Genomic DNA, 26,934 nt, shown 5'->3' on the forward strand with positions numbered 1-26,934 from the left:
CACCTCTGATGGTGTGCAAGTCTTTGATGCCCCTTCTCCTCCTCCTTCAAAACCCGTCCAACAACCCTGAACATACCGCTGACTTCTGTTTATCTTACACTCCCTGATAAGTCTCCTTAGAAGCTGGTGGTTCACTTAAGCCAAGTCACAGCCATATCTTGGCCCCTAAGACAAACTGTAGCAATGTTAGGGCCTAGAATAAAATATATCATAAAATTAGATAAAGCTGGATATTTGTGAATAACATTTTGAAAAACTCATTTGGATTAAAACAATGCAGCTTAATTTCATTTCTTTCTGAGCAATTGACTTGGATTGAGCATATTTTCATTTGTTTGAATTTAGTAGTTTGAGACTTCAATCTGTCTTCCTATAAATGGAACTGCCCCAAATGAGTCTCTATAATTATTGTGGGTTGCCATAGTCCCAAACTTACCTTTCCATTATGTTGGACTGGCACTGAAACCATTCTGGACAAAATTCCAGTAATCTTCTTGAAACAAATGCAATCATCACGTGTTGAGATGTAGCTTCAATGAGTAGTCAATGATCCCTTGCTTTCTGGAGTAGCTGTGTTCTATTGCAGGGTTTTGACATTCCTTCTCATCCCAAGCATGGTGGGAGATTGTACCTAGGTTTTGAATTAATTTTTGGTTTTGAGTACTTTTAGAATGTTGCATCATATATGTGGGAATCATTAGAGATACTCCCTTTAAGTGCTGGGGATACCTGTTACCAAGCTGTGTTCTCTTTCTCAGCATAGTACTTAGAACCCCTGCTTAGTAAAGGCCCTTTGAAAAGCCTCAGGGCTTTACAATTCTACCTACAGTATACAACAAGCCCTTTGGAGTGACTGCAGCATTTCCTTATAAGAATTAGGAGACATGGTCAGTGCTTGTGTTCAGAGGGGAGTTTTGGATGTTTTATGCCCTGTCAGGATGTTCAGAGGCCACTCTTGATTTATAGCTGAAGTCCCTATTAGCCTCAGAAGCTTCTATAACACGTTGGCTGGGAATGACTTTAAGTCAGGGCTGCCCAGCAGGTTGATCTGTAGGCCTTTGGGAGCAGTATTTCAATGCACCCTTAGAATTTTGCCACTCTTTAAGTTATCAGGGCCTTGATAGCATTAATGCAGCTTCTGTAAGGGTCTAGTCCGCAGGAGGAAGCCCAGAGCTGCCAGAAGCAGAAATAACAGTGGTTGTGTTTCCTTTCCTCTCAGGCCTTTACTACCAACGTTCCAGAAGAGTGTGTTCCCTTCCTGGAACTGCTCTGGGGAACTTTGGCCTCTCCTTTTGCCTTTGGTTGGTAACTGCTGCCAAACCCAGGATCAGACTGGCATTTCAGAAAGGCAAAGGTGGGATTTAGTGTCATTCCTTGTGTGCCCTTGGGCTAGGAACTAACAGCTTTTTCATCTGTGAAATAAAAATGATAATAATGTCAAAAAAATGATAATAGCGTCTGTGGAAATAAATGAGACGATGTATATAAAGAGGTTGGCACAATGTTGGCCAATGTAAGTGCTTAATAAATCGTGGCCACTAACACAGGGAGAGAAGTTTGCTTTAAGGCTCCCTGAAGAGGGTGATTTTAGTTGTTCCTTGTCTAAAAGAGGTCCTGCCCTTCTGACTCTCTGATATTTGAAATTCTGTAACCAGAAATTCATTCTCAAAATCAAAATGTCTTGGTCAGTATAAACACTTTTGTGAGAGAAAATATTCAGGTTTGGCAACCATTTACACATTAATGAGAATAAATTAATCTTAATAATAGGTTTTGATAGGGAGAAAGATAAGGGCGCTGACACTTTGGGGAAGAGAAGTTTTCACTGAGTAGAAAAAAAGAAAAGATTATCAAGGCTCAGACACTGTAATTTTTTTCTACTTTGGAGTTCTATATAGAGCTCCCTTATTTCCTTGAATTGTGTCCCTTTGGGAGGAAATGATCCATAGGTACTTAGTCCCATGGTTCCTTCTCTTCTTTATTTAGAGAAAAAAAATTTTAATGTTTATTTATTTTTGAGAGAGATACAGAACACAAGTGGGGGAGGGGCAGAGAGAGAGGGAGACACATAATCTAAAGCAGGCTCCAGGCTCTGAGCTGTCAGCACAGAGCCCGACACAGGGCTCAAATCCACGAACTGTGAGATCATGACCTGAGCCAAAGTCAGACACTTAACTGAGCCACCCATATGCCCTGCTTCATCATTAATCACTAATTAACTTTTTTGCTTAAGTTAGAGTAAAACTGGAAACAGCATGAGAGCAGGGACCCCATATATATTCTTATTACCCATGTATATTGGCCACAGTGCCATAATAAATATTTGTCTTTGAAGTAAATAGGCACAATATTTTGTAAATCTCTGTCTAAAGTTATAAGTTATTTATATATAATTATATGTAATTGAATATATGTTCAATTGAATATATAAGTATTATATTTGAATATATGTATGTATTTGAAAGGTATATGTAGTTGAAAGTATATATTCATGATATTTTCATGCTAAGTATATTCTTTCAGAAGAGACCTTATACCTTTTCTACTTAAATATACTTACTTTACAGACAGGTATTTAAGGGCCCAAATGGAAAAGTTACTCCATCTAGATCTCACAACTAATTTGTGGCAGAGCCACAGGGACAAAACCTGGGGTCTTTTGTTCCAAAATGGTACTTACTGTGTAATACTCAGTGTAGCTGAGTAGTCAATGAATGCCTAAGACAGCTAGGTTGGTTTAATATATATATACAGATTTTATCTGGAGCCAAGTACTCAAAAAGACATAAATTTAAGTGCATTAAAATATATACTTATTAAAATGAACCTATGTGGTTAGAAGTGAGAATAGTGGTGTCCTTTGGGGGAACAGAGTGACCAAAAGGGTCATGAGGGGAGCTTCTGGGATGTGGATAATGTTCTGACTCTTGTTTTGGTGCTGGCTACATGGATTAATTTATGAAAAATCCATCTAACTGTATACTTAATGATTTGTGTATATATTTTCATCTTTAAAAAGTTTACTGAGAAGGATGTAGATTGGCTAGGTGCCATCTATATGTAAGACCTTGAAGTGCTATGTTTTACCCACATGAAAGTAATAGTTGGAGGTCAGAGGTTCACATTTTAGAATGGTCAAATTTAATCCTCCACCTTTGTCCTTTTATTCTCTCCTGCTTTCTCCAAAATAAGCAAATTTATTTAAGAAATGTCACAGATAAACATCTACCCCATGGGTATTGCCCAAACTGTATGGAAAAATTATTGCCATGAGCCCAGGGTTAGAAATGCTTGTCTCCTGTTTGGTTACTGCATAACCTTTTTATGTGCCTTAATCTGATCTTTCTACCCCAGGCAGTAAAGGAGATGATCATTTTTCCTTCAGGCTTTGCAAGGACATTGTATGCGGATGGATGAGAGTGCTGGTCGCACAGCCACGAGTTGAATAGAGCTATTTCAAATGTTATCATGATTCTACTCTTGTGCTTCTCACAGTGTGCGAGGCAGGTCCAAGCATATTTTTCTTGAATGTTAGCACAGAAGGGAGTGGGAATTAATGGGTTTTTATCAAGAAATAGGAGGAGGAGGCGGCTGAATGCTCTTGATGTAGAACTGACTATACAGCCTGCCACCTATTTCTCATCCTTTGATCTTTTGCCATGATTTTCACCTTTAAAATTTTTACTTAAAGCTTTGCCATGGAAATAGGACATTCTTATAGGCCCAACCGGAACAAGTACAGGGCTTGCAGTTTTATAGATTTTTAAAATTGAAATTAATTCTAGAAAACCTGAGCCATTTTAGACTTAAAATAGCTAACAGTTTTCTACAAATACAGTGATAGTTGTCTCAAGGTTCTATATTCCCATTCATTAGCTCCTTTTTTTTTTCTCAACATGACAACTTACCATATGAAGCTGCTCTTTTTCTTTGCATCCAAAATTCCTAAAAAATTCTTTGGAAGTGTAAATTCCTTTGATTTCACTCTTCCTTTTCTGGTTGAAATAAGAAAAACATTAATTTAAAAAATTATACATGCCCATTTTAGCAATGAAAAATGTTCTCCTTACATAGTTGGAAACATTCAGAAATGGCAAGACGCTTGTCAACATTTTAACTTGGTTTATATAACCGTTCACTGCCTTTGGCTCCCTTTCCCACCACCCCCCCCCCCCCCCAGCTTTATTAAGGTATAACTGATGAGTAGAATTATAAGATATTTAAACTGTACAATGTAATGATTTGATATACATGTACATTTTGTAAGAATTCCCTCCATGGAGTTAATTGACACATCCATCACCTCACATATTAGCCTTTTTTGTTGTATTTGAGAACATTTAAATTTTACCCAGCAAATTTCAGTTCTACAATACAGTTGTTAGCAATAAAGTGATCATGTTATACATTGGATCATTAGATCCTCAGACCTTATTCATCTCACAACTGAAAGTTTGTATTCTTTTACCAACCTCTCCCTATTTTCCCCAGCCCCTGGCACCCACTTCTCTGCTGTTTCAATGCATTCAACTTTTTTTTTGGATTCCACATATAAGTGATTCCATGCAGTGTTTGTGTTTCTCTGTCTGGCTTATTTCACTTAGCATACTATTTGACTCCCTATTTAAGGTGTGCTAAATCTCCTAGGTCTTAGCTCTGTGCATCTCAAGCCAGACCAAAGGACCTATGAGTAAATAAAAAGACAGAAGTTCAAAGAGTAAACATTTTGACCTAATGCTGTTTAAAATTCAGATTTTACAAAATGTTTGCAATATAGTTCAGCAATTCCACTTATAGTCTACTCACTCTGTATCAAGCTCCATGTTAGGCATTATACAAAATAGTGACTTTCAGAGTTGCTTTTGTGTAGAAGGAATGTGATTCTTCCTTGCCTTAAGGATCGAAATCATTGTAATAGATAGAAACCCAAAGAGAAAATGGGTCCCTGAGACTAATTTTGTTCTGCACTTTTACTGTTTTGATCTTCCAGTCTTTCAATACATATTATTTGAAAACCGTGCCTTCACAAATGCAAGGATGGATCCACAATAATTTAATTACAAAGCTTCAAACACAGCCACTATTTTAAAAAGTATATGTAACTGAGAGGGGAAAACAAAGAGACAAATGAAAATATTATAGTTACTAATGCGAATGGCTGATAAAAATGAAATGGAGACAGTACTTTTTTTGAGGCCCAGAGATTAATTTTTTTTTTTTTTCCATTGAGGGATATTGGGAAACTTCTTTAAAAAATTTTGTGCTTAGAAGCACATCCATTGAAAAGATTCTGGCACTACTACTCCCATCTACATCCACATTCCAGCCGTATCTCTAGTGCAGAGATCTGAGAGTCAGAGTTAGAGAAAGATTTTAGAAAATAGGATTTTTTTCCCCCTTTTTTGCTGTAATTCAACCTGAGGGCTTTTCATTTAAGTTGTCATGGGGGTGGGGGGGGGGGTGTGTGGACAAAAACCTACCACCAAACCTGATAATGCTCTCTTGGCTGGCTGCAGATAAGATTGCTTTTGCCATAAAGGAATGAGTTGATTTTGATTTAGCTTTAAATTACTCCAATGAATTGGTCGTCAAAGGAGATATGCATAGATTTAATATAATTTCTATATTTCCAGTAATTGGTACACAACATTTTTATATGTTTACCCTTGTTGTCAAGGAATAAAATCTGATGGAAGATCACTAAAAATTATTTTCATGGTATATATATGTGTATATATATATACACACACAAATGAGACTGCAATTAATTAATGAGCTGTTTTTCTCCTACCATGTACTTGTGGCATGACTCCTTTCTCTTATTGTACTGTCTGGAAAGTCATTTATTTTTACCTAAATCGACTAAAGTCTGTCAGTAATCAAAAGGTAAGAATATCGAACAAGTTTTCCTTTTCTCCCTAGACTGTGTCTCACAAAGTTTAGCCTGTACATATTGTTCCATGTAGCATTGCTTTATTTTTTATTTAAAAATACAGAATTTTTTTCAAGTATTGTTCTTTAAAAACAAGTACCCTTATTGCCAACATCTGAAAATTGGGGTGTTTTTCCCAAAAATCCAGATTTCTGGCTTCTGTTACAAAATTAGGGGCTGGTAATAATAGGTCTAACTTCTCTCAGGACAATAATTGACTGAAGCTGAACAGTAGCCAAGTTATACACTGTGGAACAATGTGAGTTTTTTCTTAAATATGACCTATATTAACTTATTTGTGTTACCAGCCTAGGCCCTGTAGGCCTTTGAGTTTGAGACTCTTCTTTGAGTCAGGAATTGGTCTGGGTTAGATAAGAGTTTAAAGGTAGCAAAGGATTTTTGCTGCTGTTGTTCAGAAAGCGGGAATGACCCTAGAGCTTCACGGTGGAGTCTAGACTTTGGTTCAGACATATACGTGCCCTGGTCCCTGCCCTGACATTCCCTGCATCTTAGAACTTGGGGCAAATTCCTTAAATATTCCTAAGCTGCTTCCTCTTGTGTAAGTGAAGCTAATAACATCTCTCTCCTAAGGTTGTTGGGAGGAGTAGTAGAGAGTGATTGTGTCCAGTACAAAAAGTTTTGCGAATGAAGAAATCCTCTAGCTAATTTTAAGAAATTGTTTACAGACCATTTACTAAAATTCTGAGAAGGGTGATACATTTGCGTATTTTAGATGGTCATCTAAATATTATCTGTTATCTGATTATCCCTCTTACTCTCCAAGTTTAGAATTTTATTTTATTTATTTTATTTTTTGAAAGATTTTATTTTAAGTAATCTCTACACCCAACATGGGGCTCGAACTTACAACCCCGAGATCAAGAGTCATATGCCCTGAGCCAGCCAGGTGCCCCTCCAAGTTAGAATTTTATTTTTAAAATTTATCTATCTAAATTCAAGTTAGTTAACATAGAGTATAGTATTGGTTTCAGGAGTAGAACTCCCAAGTTAGAATTTTAAACCATTTCCCCTGTAATATAATTCTTTCAAGAAAGTCATAGTGATGGCTTTTAGGCTGAATAAAGTTTCCTACATTGTTTGGCTAGATTTCTGCATTCACAGTAGCCATGCTTAAAAGTCACTGTAACTTCAAAGGTCATTCTAGAATAGATAATAAGAGAAATGTTAAAACAAACAAAAAAGCCCTCAGGGAAGGATTAAGAATCCTTTTTGTGTGTGTTTGCACAGAAAAGGGTTAAATCAATTTCCCTACACTGGTAAAATAGACTGACCTAGAAAAAAAGCCTTTCCAAAAGAAACTTATCATTCCTAACGTTCATAGAGCTACTCTTGCTGGCTGCAATGAACTGAGTCTTCACTTATTTAAGTGACGAGAGAGAGATGACGTTGGGGCAGGTGGTTAGTGAACACTCCAGCAAGGGAAGAAAACGGTATCCACAACAGTATAAGACAGTATAAAACATTTGAAATGCATTTCATACTTGACACAGTATATCTCATTTGGTCACATCAATTATCTCTGAGATGGATGTTATTATTATTTCCAGTCTATGGATTAGTAAAGGAACCCAAAATAGATATGAGTTTTTCCATAACAACTTGTCGCAGTGTTTTGATATCTAAATTAACATTGAGTCTATTTCTGAATTCCTGTTTGCCAAGGTCAGTAAACAATTCAATATAAATCACATACCTGCCATGGGCCTGTACAAGAACTCTGGCCTTATGGACATGATGCGTCTTTGGACCATAGTGGTCACCATTGTTAATCCACTTTTTCTGCTATATGATGCCTCTGTCACAACCTGGCCCTTTACTGTTTGGCTCCAGGTAGACCACAGAGCAATCCTTCCCTGAGATCCTCTCTAATTTCTGCAGCTTGGCCATGGAGATCCCCATTGCTATTCCCAAGTCTCTTGTCTTCCATAGATATCCCTGTACCCATCCACTTCCTTCAACATCTAGAGCACTGTGGAGAAGCTAGTGGAAGTTTCCTTTCCTCATAGAGCCCCATTCGTCTCCCAGTCTTGCAAAGATCAAATATTTGGGAGTCCAAGCCAGCACTCTCATTTCCTAGGAAACATAGAAGCCTTAATACCATTTCCTTGCATGGGTCAAGACTTCCCAAAAAGAAAGCTTAGGAAACACACAAAACACTGTTATTCCTCCTGGGGCAAAGGAACCTAAAACTCAAACACAAAGACTTGGCTGTATTTCTTGAATAGAAAAAGGAAAAATAGCATTTTTTTTCTTTTTGTTGATGAATTCATAACAGCCCAAATGACACAAATTAATTATAGTAAATCCTTGGATTGTAACTTGTTCTGCAAGATGAACAGACATTTGTAATAAATTGTTTTGTACTTAAAACATTTTTTTTTAGTGTTCATTTATTTTTTAATTTTTTTAAATGTTTAGTTTTGAGAGAGAGACAGAAACAGAGCACGAGCAGGGGAGGGCAGAGAGAAAGCGAGACGCAGAATCTGAAGCAGGCCACGGGCTCTGAGCTGTCAGCGCAGAGCCCAACATGAGGCTCAAACCCACGAGCTGTGAGATCATGACCTGAGCTGAAGTCAGAAGCTTAACCAACTGAACCACCCAGGCGCCCCTCTAATAAATTTTAACTTGATAAATGAGCGATATCTTACAATATGAGTAGTATGTGATGCTGAGTGTCACATGATCACAATAGAGCCAATGGTTCTTGAAATTCACTTTGATATATGACTGCTTTGGATTACAGGCATGTTTCCCGAATGAATTATGCTCGCAAGCCAATTCACACTGGTGCAGTATTAGAAACTTTCCAAAGCAAGTGAGACTGCTTTCTGAGTGATTAATTCATTAAACCTAATGGGTCTTTATACTTCATGAGTAAAAAAAAAAAAAGGACAAAGGCATCTTTGGTGAAGATATTTGAAAGTTGATATTTGAAATTAGATGCTATATTAGGTCTTTGATAAAACAAACTACCTCAATTTTTTAAAAAGATATATTTATTTTTCAGAGAGAGTGCACAAGCAGGGAAGGGGCAGAGAGAGAGGGGTACAGAGGACCCAAAGCAGGTTCTGTGCTGACAGCAGCAAGCCCAATGCAGGGCTTAAACTCGTGAACCATGGGATCATGACCTGAGTTGAGGTTGCAAGCTCAACTGACTGAGCCACCCAGGTGCCTCAAACTCCTTCAGTCTTTAATGAGGCTTTTTTGAAACAGTTGACTTTTCACAGATAATTCTTCTACAACACCATCCCCCATGCCCCTCCCCTTTTAGCTTTGTTTTTATGAGACTTCTTGAGTACTAATAGTGGCCTTTGTCATTGATTCTTATTCTTTTTTTTTTAAGTTTTTTTTAATGTTTTATTTATTTTATTTTTTTTTGAGAGAGAGAGAGAGCGTGAGTGGGGAGGGACAGAGCGAGAAGGAGACACAGAATCAGAAGTAGGCTCCAGGCTCTGAGCTGTCAGCACAGAGCCTGACTTGGGGTGCTCGAACTATTTTACTGCAAGATCATGACCTGAGCCAAAGTCGGAAGCTTAACTGACTGAGCCATCCATGTGCTCCATTGATTCTTATTCTAATAGTCACATATCTAAGTTTCAGCCAGAGAACTATCTTTAGTCAACAAGGGCTTACAAATCCTTGGGGACCCTTGGAAGATCTAAGGGATCAAAGGGTATTTTTGGCCCCACTTTCAGCTATAAGACCTCAACTACAAATATAATATAATCCAGATGGTCATTAGCTTGACTATGCCATAATAGATAGAGACCTCTCATAAACAGAATTTTAGCCTGCTCATCCTTCTTGCAAGTTAAAAGGGAAGGCCTTTTCTGAGGCTGCTGTGTTAACATCCCATAAATGACCTCAGTAGGGTCTGATGAATGGTGATAAGAAAAGAAAGTGTACAGAATTGGATGTTTATACTATATGGTGAAAACCGTAGGACCATTAATAGAATGAATCCTGGGGAAGACTGAGGATTCTTTGACAGGAAGAGAAGAGTGACTATACTGACTTTGTGAGAACTCAAATATTACAGTCATTCATAATAACTGAGTAGAGTTGGGATTTGAACCTAGGCAATGTAGCTCTTAATTGTGATGGTTGCCTGATAGGCTCAGCAGCTTTATTACTGGGAGGATCTGGGGGAGCTTGATGAAAATAATGTCTTTCTATGGTGCCAGCAAACCTTCCCTGTGAAGAGCTGCCAGCCCTGATGCTGGCAGTATATTGCCCAGCAAATCTTGCCCATGAAGCCCTTTACACGTTGTGCACAAAAGCAGCAGTAAAAGCTAAACATTTCCTTCTCTAACCAACCCCATGGTTTATCAAGTAAAACAGTTACCTTAATCATCTCAAGTTCCAAAGGTTGGAACTTTGCTTTTTCCTAAGAGATTATTTTCTGAGAAGATTCTTAACTTGCCAAGAAGCAAACACCTTGGCAAAGGGGTAAAAAATTGACTACTTAGCGACCATCAATCCAGGGGGCTCAGGACCTTTGGATTATTGACACAGTTCATCTACTTTGGCAGTCATATAGGATTTCTAGGGACTAGCACATTTTTATTAACTGTCTCTTCAACCACCAGACATGCAATTGTAGACTTCACATATTTAAAAAAACAGTTATAAAATTTTGGGACATTTTTTGGGGGGTAGAGTGACAAATCTGAAGAGTAAAATCATACAAATTCATGTCTATTCAGATCACCAATAGTGTGGCTATTGACTAATCCAATCCAAGTGGATCCTATTTTTTGTACTATACAATTTTTTAGCATACTTTGCTGTAATAGTTCTTGCAATACACTAAATTTCAGAGAAGAGTATAGAATAAGAATTAAATAATATTTAAAATTTGATGTTTGTGATCGTTAATGATTTGCAGCATGTGATAAAGAGAGAGCAACCAGTAGGCTATTCGCATTTTTCATTCCCAGTAATTCCTTTTTTTTTTTTTAAGTTTATGTATTTATTTTGAGAGAAAGAGAGAGACAGTATGAGTGGGGAAGAGGCAGAGAAAGGGAGAATCCCAAGCAGGCTCTGCCTCACCCCACCCCCCCCCCCCACCTGCCACTGATGGGGAGCGTGACCCCACGAACCGAACTGTGAGATCGTGACTGTGAGATCACTTAACTGACAGAGCCACCCAGATGCCCCACTAGTAATTCCTTTTGATTATAGAGTTGGGGTGTCCTATCCCCAAAGCTTATATTTTTCCTTATCCTTTCTCTGTTCATACTCTTCCTTTGTTTAGAATTTTCTTTCCTGAATTATCGCTTACGGAAACCCTTACTATCCTTCAAGGACCAGTTTGAAAGCTGCTTCTGCCCTGATGTCTTCTTTGATCACCCTGCTATCCTTTGTAGGCTCCCAGCACTCAGAACCTGCTGGGTGTCACATGGTGTTTAGTCCAGCCTGTCTGAATTTGCTGTTATTTCCATATGCATTTCATGTCACCTTCTAGATTGGGTGTAGAGGTTGGCAAACTCTATAAATGGCCAGACAGTAGATATTTTAGTCTGTGTGGGCTATGTGGTCTCTGTCAGAGCTATTCAACTCTGGTATATGTAGAATGAAAACAGCATAGTCAGTATACAAATGAACTAGTACTCAAATAAACTGGATTTTTGGAAACTGACATTTGAATTCCACATAATTTTCACATGTCATGAGATACTGTTTTCCTTTTGATTTTTTTCAACCATATAAAATTGTAAAAATTCTCCATAGCTTCTGTTCTATACAGAAATAGGCATCTGGTAGATTTGGCCTGCAGTTTGAACTCTGTTCAAGATTGTTAGTCCCTGGAAGGCAAGAGCTACATCTTAGACAACTTCATGTCTATCTCACACAACACCTGCCACAAAACCTTTCAATAACCAGGTCCATGTTATTTGTGGAATTAATGTGGCATAAAAAGAAGACATATATCTATGCCATTGAAAAAAATCAGAAAACTTGAATGGTTTATGACAATTTCATTTATTGTCTTATTCTTTCAGCTACAAGGAAGTTTGGAGAAACAAAAAAAGTGATCAATTTTCCTTGTGCAACTTGACATAAGCAGAGTCAACCACTGAAATACTGTTGCCACGTAAAGGACCCAGTGGGTAATGTGGCAGTCCCTTCACCCTAAGGTTTATTAAAAAAGAAACAACTCATTTGGAGTATAAATGTTTTAAATTACACACTTGCTTTTGAAAAGTGTGTGAACAGGGGTTTGTATCAGTGTGAAGAAAAGAGCAAGAAATTCTGAGGCCTTTCAGGAGGACAAAAACACAGGAAGTTCCGAAGGCACTTTTCAGTCTATTTCGATTGCCACATAGATTTTTACAAAAAGAAAATAGAGTAAAGCTGGCTCTCTATTGTGGATTTTCATTTATTTTTTCTCTTCTTGTTGGAATTTTATTGATTGTAGCAAGATACACTTAAAATTTACCATTTTAGTAATTTAAAGGATACAATTCAGTGGCATTAAGTATATTCACAATGTTACACAACCATAACCACTATCCATTTCCAGAATTTATCATCATCCCCAACAGAAACTCTGTACCTATTAAGCAGTATCTCTTGGGTCCCCTTTTCCCAAAGACCCCAGTAACCACCATTCTATTTTATGTCTCTGTGAATTTGACTACTGTGTGCACATATCACATACATGTGGAATCATATAGTGTTAGTCCTTTTGTGTCTTATTTCACTTAGCATAATGTTTTCAAGGTTCATCTATATTGTAGCATGTACCAAAACTACATTCCTTTTTTGGCTAGATGATATTGCAGTGTGTGTATATATCACATTTTATTTATTCATTCATCTGTTGATGGACTCTTGGATTATTTCCACCTTTTGGGTATTATAAACAGTACAGAAGTGAACATTGGCATACAAACATTTGCTTGAGTTCTTATTTTCAGTGTTGTTGGCTATATACCCGGGAATGAAATTGCTGGGTTTATTGTAATTGACATTTGATAAAACACCAAACTGTTTTCCACAGTGGCTACATTGTTTTTATGTTCCAGTCATCAGTGCACAAAGGTCCTGATTTCTCCACATTGTTATTTTCTATTTGTTTGTTTCTTTGTTTTTTTACTATGATCATCCTAATGTGTTGAAGTGGTATCTCATTGTGATTTTGGTTTGCTTTCCTCTAATGACGAATGACATTGAGCATCTTTTCATGTGCTTTTTGGATATTTGAATATCTTCTTTGGAGACATATCTATTTGCCTGAGACAATCTCTTTGCCTGTTTTTTAAATTGAGTTGTTAGTCTTTTTGTTGTTGAGTTGTAAGAGTTCTTTATATATTCTGGATTCTAGACTTTTATCACATTTATGATTTATAAATATTTTCTCCTATTCTGTGAGTTCACTCTGTTGATTGTGTTCTTTGGGGTACAGAAGTTAAAACAATTTTTTTTTAATTAAAGTATAGTTGACCTATGTTATGTTAGTTTCAGGTGTACAACATAGTGATTCAATAGTTCTGTGCTCACCACTGTAAGTGTAGTTACAATCTGTCACCATACGTTATTATAATATTATTGACTAGATCCCTTATGCTGTATCATAGTCATCCCCATGACTATTTACTTTCAGTTATACAATAAATAAGAAATTTAAAAATTTTTGATGAAGTCCAATTTATCTTTTTTTTCTTTTGGTGCTTGTGCTCTTGGTGTCATATTTTATTTGATCTTATTATTAGTTAATTTTTTTTTAATGTTTATTTATTTTTGGTAGATAGAACACAAGCAGGAGAAGAGAAGAGAGAGGGAGACACAGAATCTGAAGCAGGCTGCAGGCTCAGAGCTGTCAGCACAGAGCCTGATGCGGGGCTCAAACCCACAGACCACAAGATTGTGACCTAAGCTGAAGTTAGACACTTAACTGACTGGGCCACCCAGGTGCCCCTCTTATTATTAGTTTTTAAAGATCCAAGTTGCAAAGTACTTTATTAACAGCATATTTAAAAAAAATAATCTCTATGCCCAATATGGGGCTTGAACTCCTAGCCCCGAGATCAAGAATCACATGCTCTACTAACTCAGCCAGCCAGATGCCCTGGTGTTATATTTTAGAAAGCATTGCCAATCCAAGGTCATTTGCCCGTATGGTTTTTTTTTTTTTTTCCTATGAGTTTTATAGTTTTAACTTAAGTCTTTGATCCATTTAGAGTTAATTTTTATTTACGGTACAAGGTGTAGGGATCCAACTTCATTTTTTGTCTATAGATATACTGTGGTCCCAACACCATTTGTTGAAAAGTCTATTCTTTCCCCATTGAATGGTTATGGGTGGCACCCCAACCAATTGACCACAGATGTACGGGTTTATTTCTGGACTGTCAATTATTTTCTATGGATGTATGTCTCCGCTTATGCCAGAAACACATTGTTTTCATTCCTGTAGCTTTGAAATAAGTCTTGAAATTATGAAGTGTGAGTTGTCTAACTTGATTCAGATTATCTTTTTTCAAGATTGCTTTGGCTATCTTTGGGGTCCCTTGCAATTCCATATAAATTTTAAGGTTGGCTTTTCCATTTCTGCAAAAAATGCCATTGGGATTTTGGTAGGATTACATGGAATCTGAGGATTATTTTGGAGACTATTGCTATTTCAACAATATTGAGTCTTCCAATCCATGAACACAGGCTGTCTTTTCCTTTATTCTTGCTTTCTTTAATTTGTTTCAGCAATGTTTTCAATCTATAAATCTTTTGTCTCCCTTGGTTAAGTTTATTCTTATGTATTTTATTCTTTTTATGCTATTATAAGTAGATTTTTTTTTCTTAATTTATTTTGGATTGTTCATTGCTAGTGTATAGAAATACAAGTGATTTTTATGCGTTGATTTTGTAGCCTGCAACTTTTCTGAAATCATTTATTAGTTCTAACAGTGTGTGTGTGTGTGTTCTTTAGGGTTTTCTACATATGATATCATGTCATCTTTGAACAAAGATAATTTTACTTCTTCCTTTCCAATTTGGATGCTTCTTATTTCTTTTTCTTGCCTAATTGTTTTAGTTAGAACCTTCAGCCCTATGTTAAATACAGTGGTGAAAATGGGTATTCTTGTTTGTTCCTGATCTTAAGAGAAAAGCTTTCACTTTGTTCACCATTGACTATTGTATTAGCTGTGGGTCTTTCAGATAAATTCTTTATCATATTGAGGAAGTTTCCTCCAACTCCTAGTTTATTGAGTACTTTTGTTTATCATGAAAAGTGAGTTTTGCCAAACACTTTTTCTGTACCAACGGCAGTGATCATGTGGTTTTTATCATTCATTTTGTTAATATGATATATTACATTAATTGATTTTTATTTATTAAACCACCCTCACATTACAAGGATAAATCCCACTTGGTCATGGTGTATAATTCTCTTATTGTATTACTGAGTTCAGTTTGCTGGTATTTTGTTGAGGATTTTTACATCTATATTTATAATGGATATTAGTCTATTATTTTTTTTTCAAAATTTTATTTAAATTCTAATTAGTTAACATATAGTGTAATATTGGTTTCAGGAGTAGAATTTAGTGATTCACCACTTACATATAACATGCATTGCTCATCGTAACAAGTGCCCTCCTTAACACCCTCATCCATTTATAGCCCATGCCCCACCATCTCCCTCCATCAATCCTCAGTTCATTCTCTATAGTTAAGAGTCTCTTATGGTTTGCTTCCCTCTCTCTTTTCTCCCCCTTCCCATATGTTCATATGTTTTATTTCTTAAGTTACACATTTGAATGAAATCATATGATATTTGTCTTTCTCTGACTTATTTTGCTCAGCATAATACACTCTAGCTCCATCCACATCATTGCAAATGTCAAGATTTCATTCTTTTTGATGGCTGAGTATTATTCCATAGTATGTATATACCACATCATCTTCTTTACCCATTCATCAGTCAATGGACATTTGGGTCCTTTTTTCCATAATTTGGCTATTGTTCATAATGCTGCTATAAACATTGGGGTGCATGTGCCCCTTTGAATCCATATTTTTATATCCTTTGGGTAAAATACCTCATAGTACAATTGCTGGGCCATAGGGTACTTATATTTTTAACTTTTTGAGGAATCTCCATACTGTTTTCCAGAGTGACTGCACCAGTTTGCATTCCTACCAACAGTGTAAAAGGGTTCCCCTTTATCCACAGCCTCACCAACATCTGTTGTTTCCTGAGTTGTTGATTTTAGCCATTCTGTCAGGTGCGAGGTGGTATCTCATTGTGGTTTTGATTTGTATGGTCTATAATTTTCTTTCTTTCTTTCTTTCTTTCTTTCTTTCTTTCTTTCTTTCTTTCCTTTCTTTTTTTGGTAATGTTTATTTTTGAGAGAGAGAAGCAGAGCACAAGTAGGGGAGGGGCAGAGAGAGAGGGAGATGCAGAATCTGAAGCAGGCTCTGGGCTCTGAGCTGTCAGCACAGAGCCCAATGTGGGGCTTGAACCCACAAACTGTGAGATCATGACCTGAGCCAAAGTCAGACGCTTAACTGACTGAGCCACCCAGGCACCCCTATAATTTTCTTTTCTTTATAGTATTTTTGTCTGGTTTTGGTATCAAGGTAATTCTAGCCTCATAGAATTAGTTAGGAAATGTGTCCTCCTATTCAGTATTCTTGGAAGAGTTTGAAAATGAGTGGTGTTAATTTTGCTTTAAGTGTTGGGTAGAATTCACAAGTGAAGTCATCTGGTTCTGGGCTTTTCTTTGTTTGGAGGTTTTGATAACTAATTCAATCTCCTTACTTGTTTTAGGTCTATTCAGATTTTCTCTTTCTTCTTGAATCAGTTCTGGTAGTTTATGTACCTTTCAAATTTGTCCATTTTATTCATTGCATTTTGTTTTTTCTAGGTCCAGGGAAATCTCCCAAATTTAGCTAGAAGCTAAAATGATTATGATATATAAAATTTTTATTTTAGGAGTCTTAAAGTTTTCAGATAATGTTTTAATATCTAATGAATAGGTAAATAGGTTTTTGCCTGAGTAATATGCTTAGTGCATAAATACTTAGTGTTTCTAGATTGCCCTTTTTCTGAGCATCCCAATTTCTAAGACACCTAGCTTTTATGTTAAGTATGTACTTTTATCAATGAAAGACTTTTAATGAGGGAATTCATAATTTTACTCTTCAAAAACATACCTAATATAAGAACCTGGATATAGGGCTGCAGCTCCTGCACTCGCAGCTGCCTGCCTGCCCCTCCCTCTCCTCCTACCAGTGCCACAGACCCGGAGACGGAGCCGCCGCCGCCACAGCTACGGACACTATGGCTTCTGGAGTTACAGTGAATGATGAAGTCATCAAAGTTTTTAATGATATGAAAGTAAGAAAATCTGCTACACAAGAGGAGATCAAAAAAAGAAAGAAAGCTGTTCTCTTCTGTTTAAGCGATGACAAAAGACAAATAATTGTAGAGGAAGCAAAGCAGATCTTGGTGGGTGACATTGATGATACTGTAGAGGACCCCTACACATCTTTTGTGAAGTTGCTACCTCTGAATGATTGCCGATATGCTTTGTACGATGCCACCTACGAAACAAAAGAGTCTAAGAAAGAAGACCTAGTATTTATATTCTGGGCTCCTGAGAGTGCACCTTTAAAAAGCAACATGATTTATGCTAGCTCTAAAGATGCCGTTAAGGGGCGCCTGGGTGGCTCAGTCGGTTGAGTGTCCGACTTCAGCTCAGGTCACCATCTCACAGTCCATGAGTTCGAGCCCCGCGACGGGCTCTGGGCTGATGGCTCAGAGCCTGGAGCCTGCTTCCGATTCTGTGTCTCCCTCTGTCTCTGCCCCTCCCCCGTTCATGCTCTGTCTCTCTCTGTCTCAAAAATAAATAAACGTTAAAAAAAATTAAAAAAAAAATAAAGATGCATTAAAAAGAAATTTACAGGTATTAAACATGAATGGCAAGTAAATGGCTTGGATGATATAAAAGACCGTTCAACACTTGGAGAGAAATTGGGAGGCAATGTAGTAGTTTCTCTTGAAGGAAAACCCTTATAAAGTGCCAGTCAAGTGCCATCTGGATCTTAAGGAGCTTCCATTTCTCCAGCTCAATCAATTGAAATAGTGTTAGTTGTTTTTTGTTTCTGTTTTTGTTTTTTTTTCTCTTCCCACTGGGTCCTTCCAATACAGTGAATGAAGGAAATACCATTCATGTAAGCAGCCTATCAGTGATTGCCATTAGACTGTTTAATACTGTTACTTTTATGTAGAACCCAAGGAATGCCTTCCCGTCATATTTTAGCCAAAACAACTGGTTATATGCCTCCCTTGCAGCAAGCACTACAGTGAAAGTGATTGTCAATGTGAATAGCTTAGAATACTGCAAAGGGTAAGCTGATTGAATGCCTTGAAAGTATTATCCACTGGTCAGATGGTAAACTTTATTCAGTATTATTTATAGTTTCACTTGATTGCAGTTCTGTGAGGCTTGAGCATTCATACACCTCATCTGCCTTGACAAGCCTATTTTTGTGACATGGCAGCACAGATATAACACTATGCATTGAAAGCACTTTTTTTGTAATGAGTTTAACTCACTCTCCATCCCCCAAAAGGAATGCCAATTAAGTTTTGTTAACAGTGTCACCAGCTTATCCTAGTACCTCAGTATTCATTCCTGTTACCTGCATATCTTAAAAGAAACAGCTGTTAATGCCTTTTTGTTTTCCATTGAGCGTACACTACTGAATAAGTGTAGGAGTTTACGTTTACCATGTAAGTTTGGCAACACTAAAAATATTTTGAATATCAGTCATGATGGCAATTTCTGTATAAAAGAGCCTTAAATGGAACATTGTTTTTCAGATCAAACTCCTTACCCTCACAAAAATGACCACATCGCAATAAAAGTTGTGGCATATTACCAAAAGAAAAAAAAAAAAAAAAGAACCTGGATATAAATAATGGAAAGGAGATCTTGGGTGGATAAAAAGGGTGGATAAAAATACTTATCACATAAGGTTGTTGGGCACTATAATGCATCAATTAAAGGATTTTATTATATTCCTTCTTCCTCATTTCAGCCATATGAATTACTTATCTTTCAATATTCAGCTTATAGATCATTTTATTCCCCAACCTTGATTTTTCCCTTTCAAAGGAGAGATAGGTGTGCCCTCCTGTGTGTGTCCATAGAAATTGTTTTTTCTCTTTTCATAAAGATGGCATATATTCTTATAGATAATTTAAATAACATAGAAAAGTTAAAAAAGATCACCTCAAATCCCACCATTTGGAGCTAAAGACTTGTACTGGTTCAGTGATCATTCTTTTAGAGTGGAGTTCAATCTTGATCTTGACCTCATGCATCTCTCTCTCTGTCTCTACACACACACACACACACACACACACACACACACACACACACAGACACATACAAGCCTATGCAACCTAACAGAATAGCATGTAGAATGCACGTTACTTTGCAAACTGATTTCCTAAACATTTTTATGAAGATAAAAATAATATTTAATATTTAGGGGCACCTGGGTGGCTTAGTTAAGCGTCCAGCTTTGGCTCATGTCAAGATCTTACAGTTTTGTGAGTTCAAGCTCCATGTTGGGCTCTGTGCTAACACCTCAGAGCCTGGAGCCTGCTTCAGATTCTGTGTCTTCCTCTCTCTCTGCCCCTCCCTGGCTTGTGCTCTGTCTGTCTCTCTCTCAAACATAAACAGAAAATAATACTTAATTTTTATCATAAGCTGATGCTTTAAATTTCTAGTAACCAAAGTGACATGGCAATTAAATTAGAGTTAATTTACAAGTAAGGAGTTTATGAAAAGCAAATAAAGTTGTTTTATTAACTTTAATTTGTAAGGTCACATTTATAATACCCTTTCGCTTCTATTCTGACTGAGGCAATTATCTAACTGTTGGTTGAAATAACTGTATGAACAGGAAGGTACAGCAGAGAGAAGTCTTCCTTTGACTGGTGAGTGAAGACAGGAGTCTAGATGAAAACCAGCCAACTCTGAAGGAGCAGAGGCAAAGGCACTCAGGTATGGAAAATATCCTTATCTTTATCTGCCCACTGGAAAGGGCTGTGTTGGAAGAAAAGAATTTGCAGTTCTCTCTTCTAAAACCTGCATTAGGAAGCACCTCCAATTTTTCAGTTTGAGAAATAGTAAGGATTTTGATTATAAAGAGTCATATAAGTAGTAAATCAATTTTAAAGAATAATTTTTAGAGCTATTTGGCCAAAAAGTTTTCTGTCAGTTTACCCACAATTACCAAGATCAGTGTAATCAGATGGTAGCAGAGTCAATGTCTCTGTGCTACTCACCCTCCCAAACATTATTAATGGTAGGTTTTATTTTTATTATAATTTTTTTTTTCAGTTTAGGGAACCTCAGCTGATTCTGGGGATGGGTAAACATAGGTTTATTGTAATGTGTTATCTTCCAACTTGTTTCTGCCATCAGCATCTGCTTCTGTGTCACAAAATTCAAGGGGACTGTGTCCAAATATAACCAATGACAGTATAATTTATAATGGATATGGGGAGAAGTAAATGGCCTTTCAAAGAGAAATCAAAAAGACCATATATAATTGCTATATTTTTACTATAATTTTAAAAACTTTTCTTAGCCTAATTTTTCTTTCAGTTTGAGGTATTTCTAGACTTAAATATTATTTTATTTTATTTTATTTATTTTTTATTAAATTTTTTAAGTGTTTATTTATTTTTGAGAGAGATAGAGAGACAAAGAGTGCAAGCAGGGGAGGGGTGGAGAGAGAAAGGGAGACACAGAATCTGAAGCAGGCTGCAGGCTCTGAGCTGTCAGCACAGAGCCCTACGTGAGGCTTGAACCCACGAACTGTGAGATCATTACCTGAGCCCAAGTCCTGTGTTTAACCAACTGAGCCACCCAGGCGCCCTGACTTAAATATTATTTTAAAGTTATTACTTTCATGATGACAGAATGTGCAAATTTTGGATGATATCTCATCCAAATGTTGTTTTGCAATATATTCAAATTTAGTGAGTTTTTATTTTTGTGCCATATTTGTTACTAAAGAGGTTCCTATTACAGCAGGGTGTACTGCAAATATTAGGCAGAACATATTATGCTTTGAATTGAAAAATTGGAATTTTGGAAAACTGTATCTGCCATTGGAAACTGGATAGCTTAAGTATACTGAAAGACTTTTTTCTTTTTTTTATAATGAGTTTTGTGGTAATATTAGCCAATGTAATTTAAAAAAATATTCTATAATGAAATACATCAACATTTAGAAGAGCTGCATATGAGTGAATTAATATTTTCAAAATGACTAGTATATAATGATACAAAATCCATTCAAAGTTAAAGACCAATGGATTTTAATGTAATTGTGGATGAAAAGTTCCTTGATGTGGTTTCAAATTCCTTATTGTAATTAACTCTTAGGAACAACTTGTTGAGTTTTGGTGTAGTATCAGAGAATAGTCACAATTATATGAAAAATATATTTTAAAGTTAAAAATATGAAATAACAGTAAAGGCATTTGAGAACTACAGCACACTCAGCATTTGAGAGACCATGAGCCAAGAAAGAAAGGGAAAACACTTAGGAAAGCTGGAAATTCTCTGCTACTTTTCTTCTCAAAGCATTTCCAATTTGTAAGCTGCATTGATCTGAGAAGTCTAATATAAATAAATGTTTACACGTTAAGAGTTTAATCAGAGCTTTTGGTAGTATGGTGCTGCTGAGATAAAGACTGGAATTCAGAGCCACTAAGGAAGAAAAGTTCCTGGAAAATGCTGCACATTTTCTACTGAGGTATTTGAAGGACAAACCAGAACTAGTTCAGCCCTCAAAAAGATTGAAATCCAGGGGTGCCTGGAAGGCTCAGTTGGTTAAGCATCTGATTTTAGCTCAGATCATGATCTCACGGTTTGTGAGTTCAAGCCCCATGTTGGGCTCTGTGCTGACAGCTCAGAGCCTGAAGCCTACTTCGGATTCTGTGTCTCCCTCTCTCTTTGCCCCTCCTCTGCTCACATTCTGTCTCTCTGTCTCTCTGTCTCTCAAAAATAAATAAACATTAAAAAAAAGATTGAAATCTAGTCTTAAGACACTTCATTCTGGTTGGATCAAAGATTTACCCCTATTTTAACTGCCTACTTGAAGGAAAAGAAATTCTCTTTGGAGGAGATAGCATCATCTATAGCTTACACAATATGTTATACTCATTTAAAGTATTCAATTAAAATTTGCCAAGCATACCAGAAGCTAGAATGAAATGAATGGAAAAAAAAAAAAGAAAGATAAACAATTGACAGTTTCAAAAGATACAATTCATATGTTGGAGATGATGAAATGGACAATTTCATGTGAGAACTGGGCTCTTTAAAAAAGGATTTGAATGAAAATTCTGGAACTGAAAATATAATGATGGAAATAAAAAATGTAATAAATGACTTTGACAGTATATAAAACCTAAAGTTAGTAGAAAGATGGAAATAATGAAAGCAAAGATATTAATGAAATGCAAAACAAAAATAAAAATGTAATTGATGTAAAAACAAATCCAAAGTTGGTTCTTCGAAAAGACCAACAAAATTGGTAATACTAGAAAAGAAAAAAAAAGGAGGAAATAATCAACCAATAGAGTAATGAAAAGAAGGGCAGTACTACAAATCACGCAGATTCCAAAAAGATAAGAGGAAATAATGAACAAACTTATGCCAATATATTTGAAAATGTGAATGAAATGGAAAAATTCCTAGAAAAGCAAAATTGCCAACATTGACATAAGAAAAAATAGAAAAATCAGTCCCTTGGTGGCACATTGATTACATTGGACCCTTTATATATGGAGGAAGAGGTGATTTATTCTTTCCAGAATCTACTGGTACTTTGAAGGTGGTTTTGTCTTTCCTTTTCACAGTGCCTCTGCCAGCACCATAAAAATGCCTGATTTACTAACATGGGATCTTGAATAGTGATGCCTCAGAACAAGCAGCTTATTTACAAGTGAAGGAGGTTTAATACTGGGTATTTGACCTTGGAATGCTTTAGTTTTATTATACAGCTTGTCCCCGATTTAGGATTTGACTTACGATTTTTTGATTTTACAATGGTAGAAAATAGATATGTGTTCAACAGAAACAGTATTTCAAGTTTTGCATTTTGATTTTTTCCCCTGAGGTGGCAGTGGGTGGTATAGTGCTGTGTTGTGATGCTGGGCAGTGGCAGCTTCAGCTCCCTGTCAGCCAGGCGGTGATGAGGGTACACAACTGATAACACTTACAACCCTTCTGTACCCACACAACCATTCTGTTTTTCACTTTCAGTACTCTGCTCAATGAATTATAGGAGCTTTTCGATACTTTATTGTAAAATGGACTTTGTGTTAGATGATTTTGCCCAACTGTAAGCTAATGTAAGTGTTCTGAGCACGTTTAAGGTAGGCTAGGCTAGGCTAGGCTATGATGTTCGGTAGGTTAGGCGTATTAAATACATTTTTGACTTACGATACTTTCAACTTCTGATAGGTTTATCAGGAGGACGTAACCCCATAGTAAGTTGAAGAAGGTATGTATACCTCATAACCCAGAAGGAGCTTCCCTAATAGTACAATAGAATGACTTGTTCAATTTGTATTTAAATTACAAGGACAAAGCTTTGTAATTTGCTCAAGGACAAAGCTGTGGGATTGGGATATTGTCTTCTATGATCTAGCATGTGGCAGGTATATGCTGGTGCCTCTCATCATCACAGTAAGAGTTTGTTAAATGACAAGAATGCAGTTTAGGTTCTGCTGGATCAGAGATCCTGATCCTTAGACAGAATGATTTCACCAGGGGACACGGTAAAAGTACCACAGAACATTAAGGTATGACAACTGCCTAGTCACTTGACTCCTTACACGGGTTTCACCTCACCTTTACTGCAATCACTATGCTTCAGGTGTCTGTGGCATTTCTTTCATTTTGTGCCCAGGAGCTTCTCCATTGCTGCAGGCTCTAGTGGCTAGGGTGAACACACGTGCATACCCCAGGTGACAGGGAAGGTAATGCCCCCCATGATCACTCTTAACCAATAGGGGATGGGAGCTGAAAGAGAAAGAGTTCTCCTGTTGATCCAGGGGAATAATTCTGAGACTCGATCTAAATTCTCCTTAGGAGGGTTCTGGGAGATCTAAGTGCCAGATATCACAGCAGTGACATTGATATAGCGCACTCAGTCCCGGACAGGGTCCCGCCGCCTCGCCCTTCCCAGGGGCTAGAACCTGCCAGTTATTGCCACCCCTTCTCGCTGGAGCACCAACTGACCGTCTGGGACTCTGCTGACTCCCAACAGTCCAGACTGTACCTTCCTACCTTGTGTACCTTCCGTGGGCTTTGGTGATTGGTGACACTCTGAGGGGAGGAGGAAGGGGGAATTATTTTAGAAACACAAAAAGAGAGGCAGAAACAGACACAGAGAGGAATAAACCTAGAATTAAAAAAGAGGAGGGCTGTGAGAAAAGGTAGCAGTCACTTCGTGGCTTTCTTTTTGAGATTTCTGGATTTGGAAATGCAGAGCTCTCTGCTCTGACCCAAATCACTGGAATGTGGTTGGCCTCCCTGCACTGTGAAGTGGAGGAGAAGGTGGGATTGGGGACTGGAGGGGCAGAGGGGTCTGGTGCTTCCTGACTCTGGTGAGTTCTGGCTTGATCAGAACATCTGTGCATGCCTTAGGCTCACCTGACTCCCAGGGCTTCCTGTGATTGGGTCATTAAGTCCTAACATTTTTTAGCAGAGTCCTAATTTTATTCAACTTTTTTTTTTTTTTCAATCCGTGAGACTTACTAGATTCCCTGTTGTTTCTTTAAAATTCTGCCAGGACTTTTCATATGACTATATTTGCAAATCAGGAGGATTCTCCTATGATACTATATCTGGTGTCTCCATTTTTGGTTTGGAAAACGTGGCTGCTGCACTGGTTGTCCCTTTAGGTGTTGCTGTGGCTTTCTTGGCCCTGGCTACCTACCATGAACCGGCAGCTGACTTATGGCTCAGGACCTGGTTACAAGTTATTTAAAAAGGTAGGCGGTGGGAGAGTCATAAACGCAGTGTTTTTCCTTTTTGGATTGCAGTTGTTATTACATCAGAAGCATACTGGGGCTGCCTGGTAGGTGAGATACCTTAAGATGTCTTTTTGGTACTTTTTGATGGTTTCAGTCTTGCTCTGTTTTGCATGTGGCAGAGATCCACTCAAGTTGCTCGAGCAAAAGAAGGATTATTTTAAGGATATAGTAGGTTAGGAGCTAGACCTGGAGTGGAGTCAGGAGTTTAGGCAGCTCCAAGAACCTCTGCCTATCTCTCCCCTATGTCTCTGAATCTCACCATCAGTGCTGGGAAAGCAGATAGTATATTTGAGAAACCAAGAGGAGGCCAGTGTGTCTAGACTGTCATATGAGATTCAAGAGATTGCCAGGGGCCAGATCCTGCAAAGACTTGTAGATTATGCTAAAAATTTTGATTTTTATTTTAGAATAATGTGAAAGCTACCAAAGTGTTATAACCAAGTGATCTATGTAGTCTGCATGACTGCAAAATATTATCCTGGTTTCAGAGAGAAAACTTTGAGGAAGTTACGGGAATACAAGTGTGATGACAGCTGGACTGAGGGAAAAAGAGCTGTGAGGACACATTAGAAGGGACTCCTAAGTCACTATGTGGGGCTTGGGAGGTATTCCTGGAAGAAGAAGTATTTTAGATGAGATTGGAAAGTTTAATCGGAGTTAACCAGATGAAGAAAGGTGTTGGGAGGGAAAGAATGGACACAGGCAATAATAGGAGTGAACACTGGGACATAGGAGGGGAACTGTTCATGTGGATTTATGATTTCCAAGTTTCTCAAACTTGAAAAAATCATTTGATTTCAATATAATTTCAAACTCACAGAAAAGTTGCAAGAATAGTGCAAAGAAACCCTCACATACTCTTTGCCCATTTGCTCTCTCTCTCTTCCTAACACACACGCATACACACAAATTTTGCTTTCTGAATTATTGGAGAATAAGTTGCAAAGTCATGTTTCTGTACCCCTAAATCCTCTAGGATGTATTTCCTAAGAACAAGGACATTCTCTTTCCTAAGCAATGTCAGACAATTTAACATTACAAGATACTATTATCCAATAGATAGTCGACATTGAAATGCCTCAGTTTTTCCTATATTTTTCCCTAGTCCAAGTCCAACCCAAGCCTGTGTGTTGCATTTAATTACCATATCTCTAAAAGGTTCCTTAGTCTTTGTCTTTCATGACCTTGCCATTTTTGAAGAATACAAGTTGGTAATTTTATAGAATGTCCCTCAGTTTGGGTTTGTCTGCTGCTTTCTCATGGCTATATTATGCATTTTTGTCAGTATTACCATGAGGCATCTGCTATATTTACCAAGTTTCTAGCTTCTGTAATCTTTAAGATGCTTTAACATCTGCCCTGCAGGCATATGCTGGACACACCTTGCAATGGACAACCTGATGGTATGCCCTAGTCACCTTGCCTTGACCTCCTGCCTCCCTCAGTGCCTCCCTCCTCTGAGAGTTCTCCCAAAGGAGTGTTTTTCAAATACAAACTGGCCAACCCTGAGCGTGTTTACCCTCTCTGCGTATTCCTTCCTTCAGAAACCACAGAAAAGCTGCTTGCCCACATTTTTCCTCCTCTCCCTCTGGGAATGCTCACTTTGGTACTTCCCTGTGTGGCCCCCCAGTGGTGTGACACGTCTTCCCTCTCTTGGCAGCTGGACGCATATAATACACTACCTTTCCAATGGCAGTCATCTCCTGATCTATTGACCATACTATACCTAAATAATAATAAAACCTACTAAGGTATCTGCCAGGTTTCTCCACTTCTCCTACTATGTGTAATTTGTGGAGAGATACCTCAAATTTTTTTGACTGTTATCTATAATAAGGTGACCATATATACCTATATATACATATGAATGAACCAGTTTTGTGAAACAATACGTATG

General features: G+C 37.4%; 1 protein-coding gene and 1 long non-coding RNA gene across 2 annotated transcripts in view; one reads left to right on the plus strand and one right to left on the minus strand.

Moving 5' to 3' along the window:
• Nucleotides 1-453: 453 nt before the first annotated feature.
• Nucleotides 454-26,934, minus strand: part of LOC132671111 (uncharacterized) — a 30,768-nt gene continuing 4,287 nt past the window's right edge. The window contains exons 2-3 of the long non-coding RNA XR_009606955.3: nt 3,909-3,995; nt 454-631 (exon numbers count right to left, since the gene is read on the minus strand). This is a non-coding gene — a long non-coding RNA (uncharacterized LOC132671111). The remainder of the gene's footprint in view (nt 632-3,908; nt 3,996-26,934) is intronic.
• LOC132671110 (cofilin-2-like) lies at nt 17,187-18,536 on the plus strand. The gene is made up of 2 exons (XM_060621536.3): nt 17,187-17,620; nt 17,846-18,536. The coding sequence occupies exons 1-2, from the start codon at nt 17,244-17,246 to the stop codon at nt 17,979-17,981; spliced, it is 513 nt and encodes a 170-aa protein (XP_060477519.3). The 5' UTR covers nt 17,187-17,243; the 3' UTR covers nt 17,982-18,536.

This window comes from Panthera onca, chromosome C1 (genome assembly GCF_046562875.1).
Source record: "Panthera onca isolate mPanOnc1 chromosome C1, mPanOnc1 haplotype 2, whole genome shotgun sequence".
In the NCBI taxonomy this organism is placed as follows: Eukaryota; Metazoa; Chordata; class Mammalia; order Carnivora; family Felidae; genus Panthera; species Panthera onca.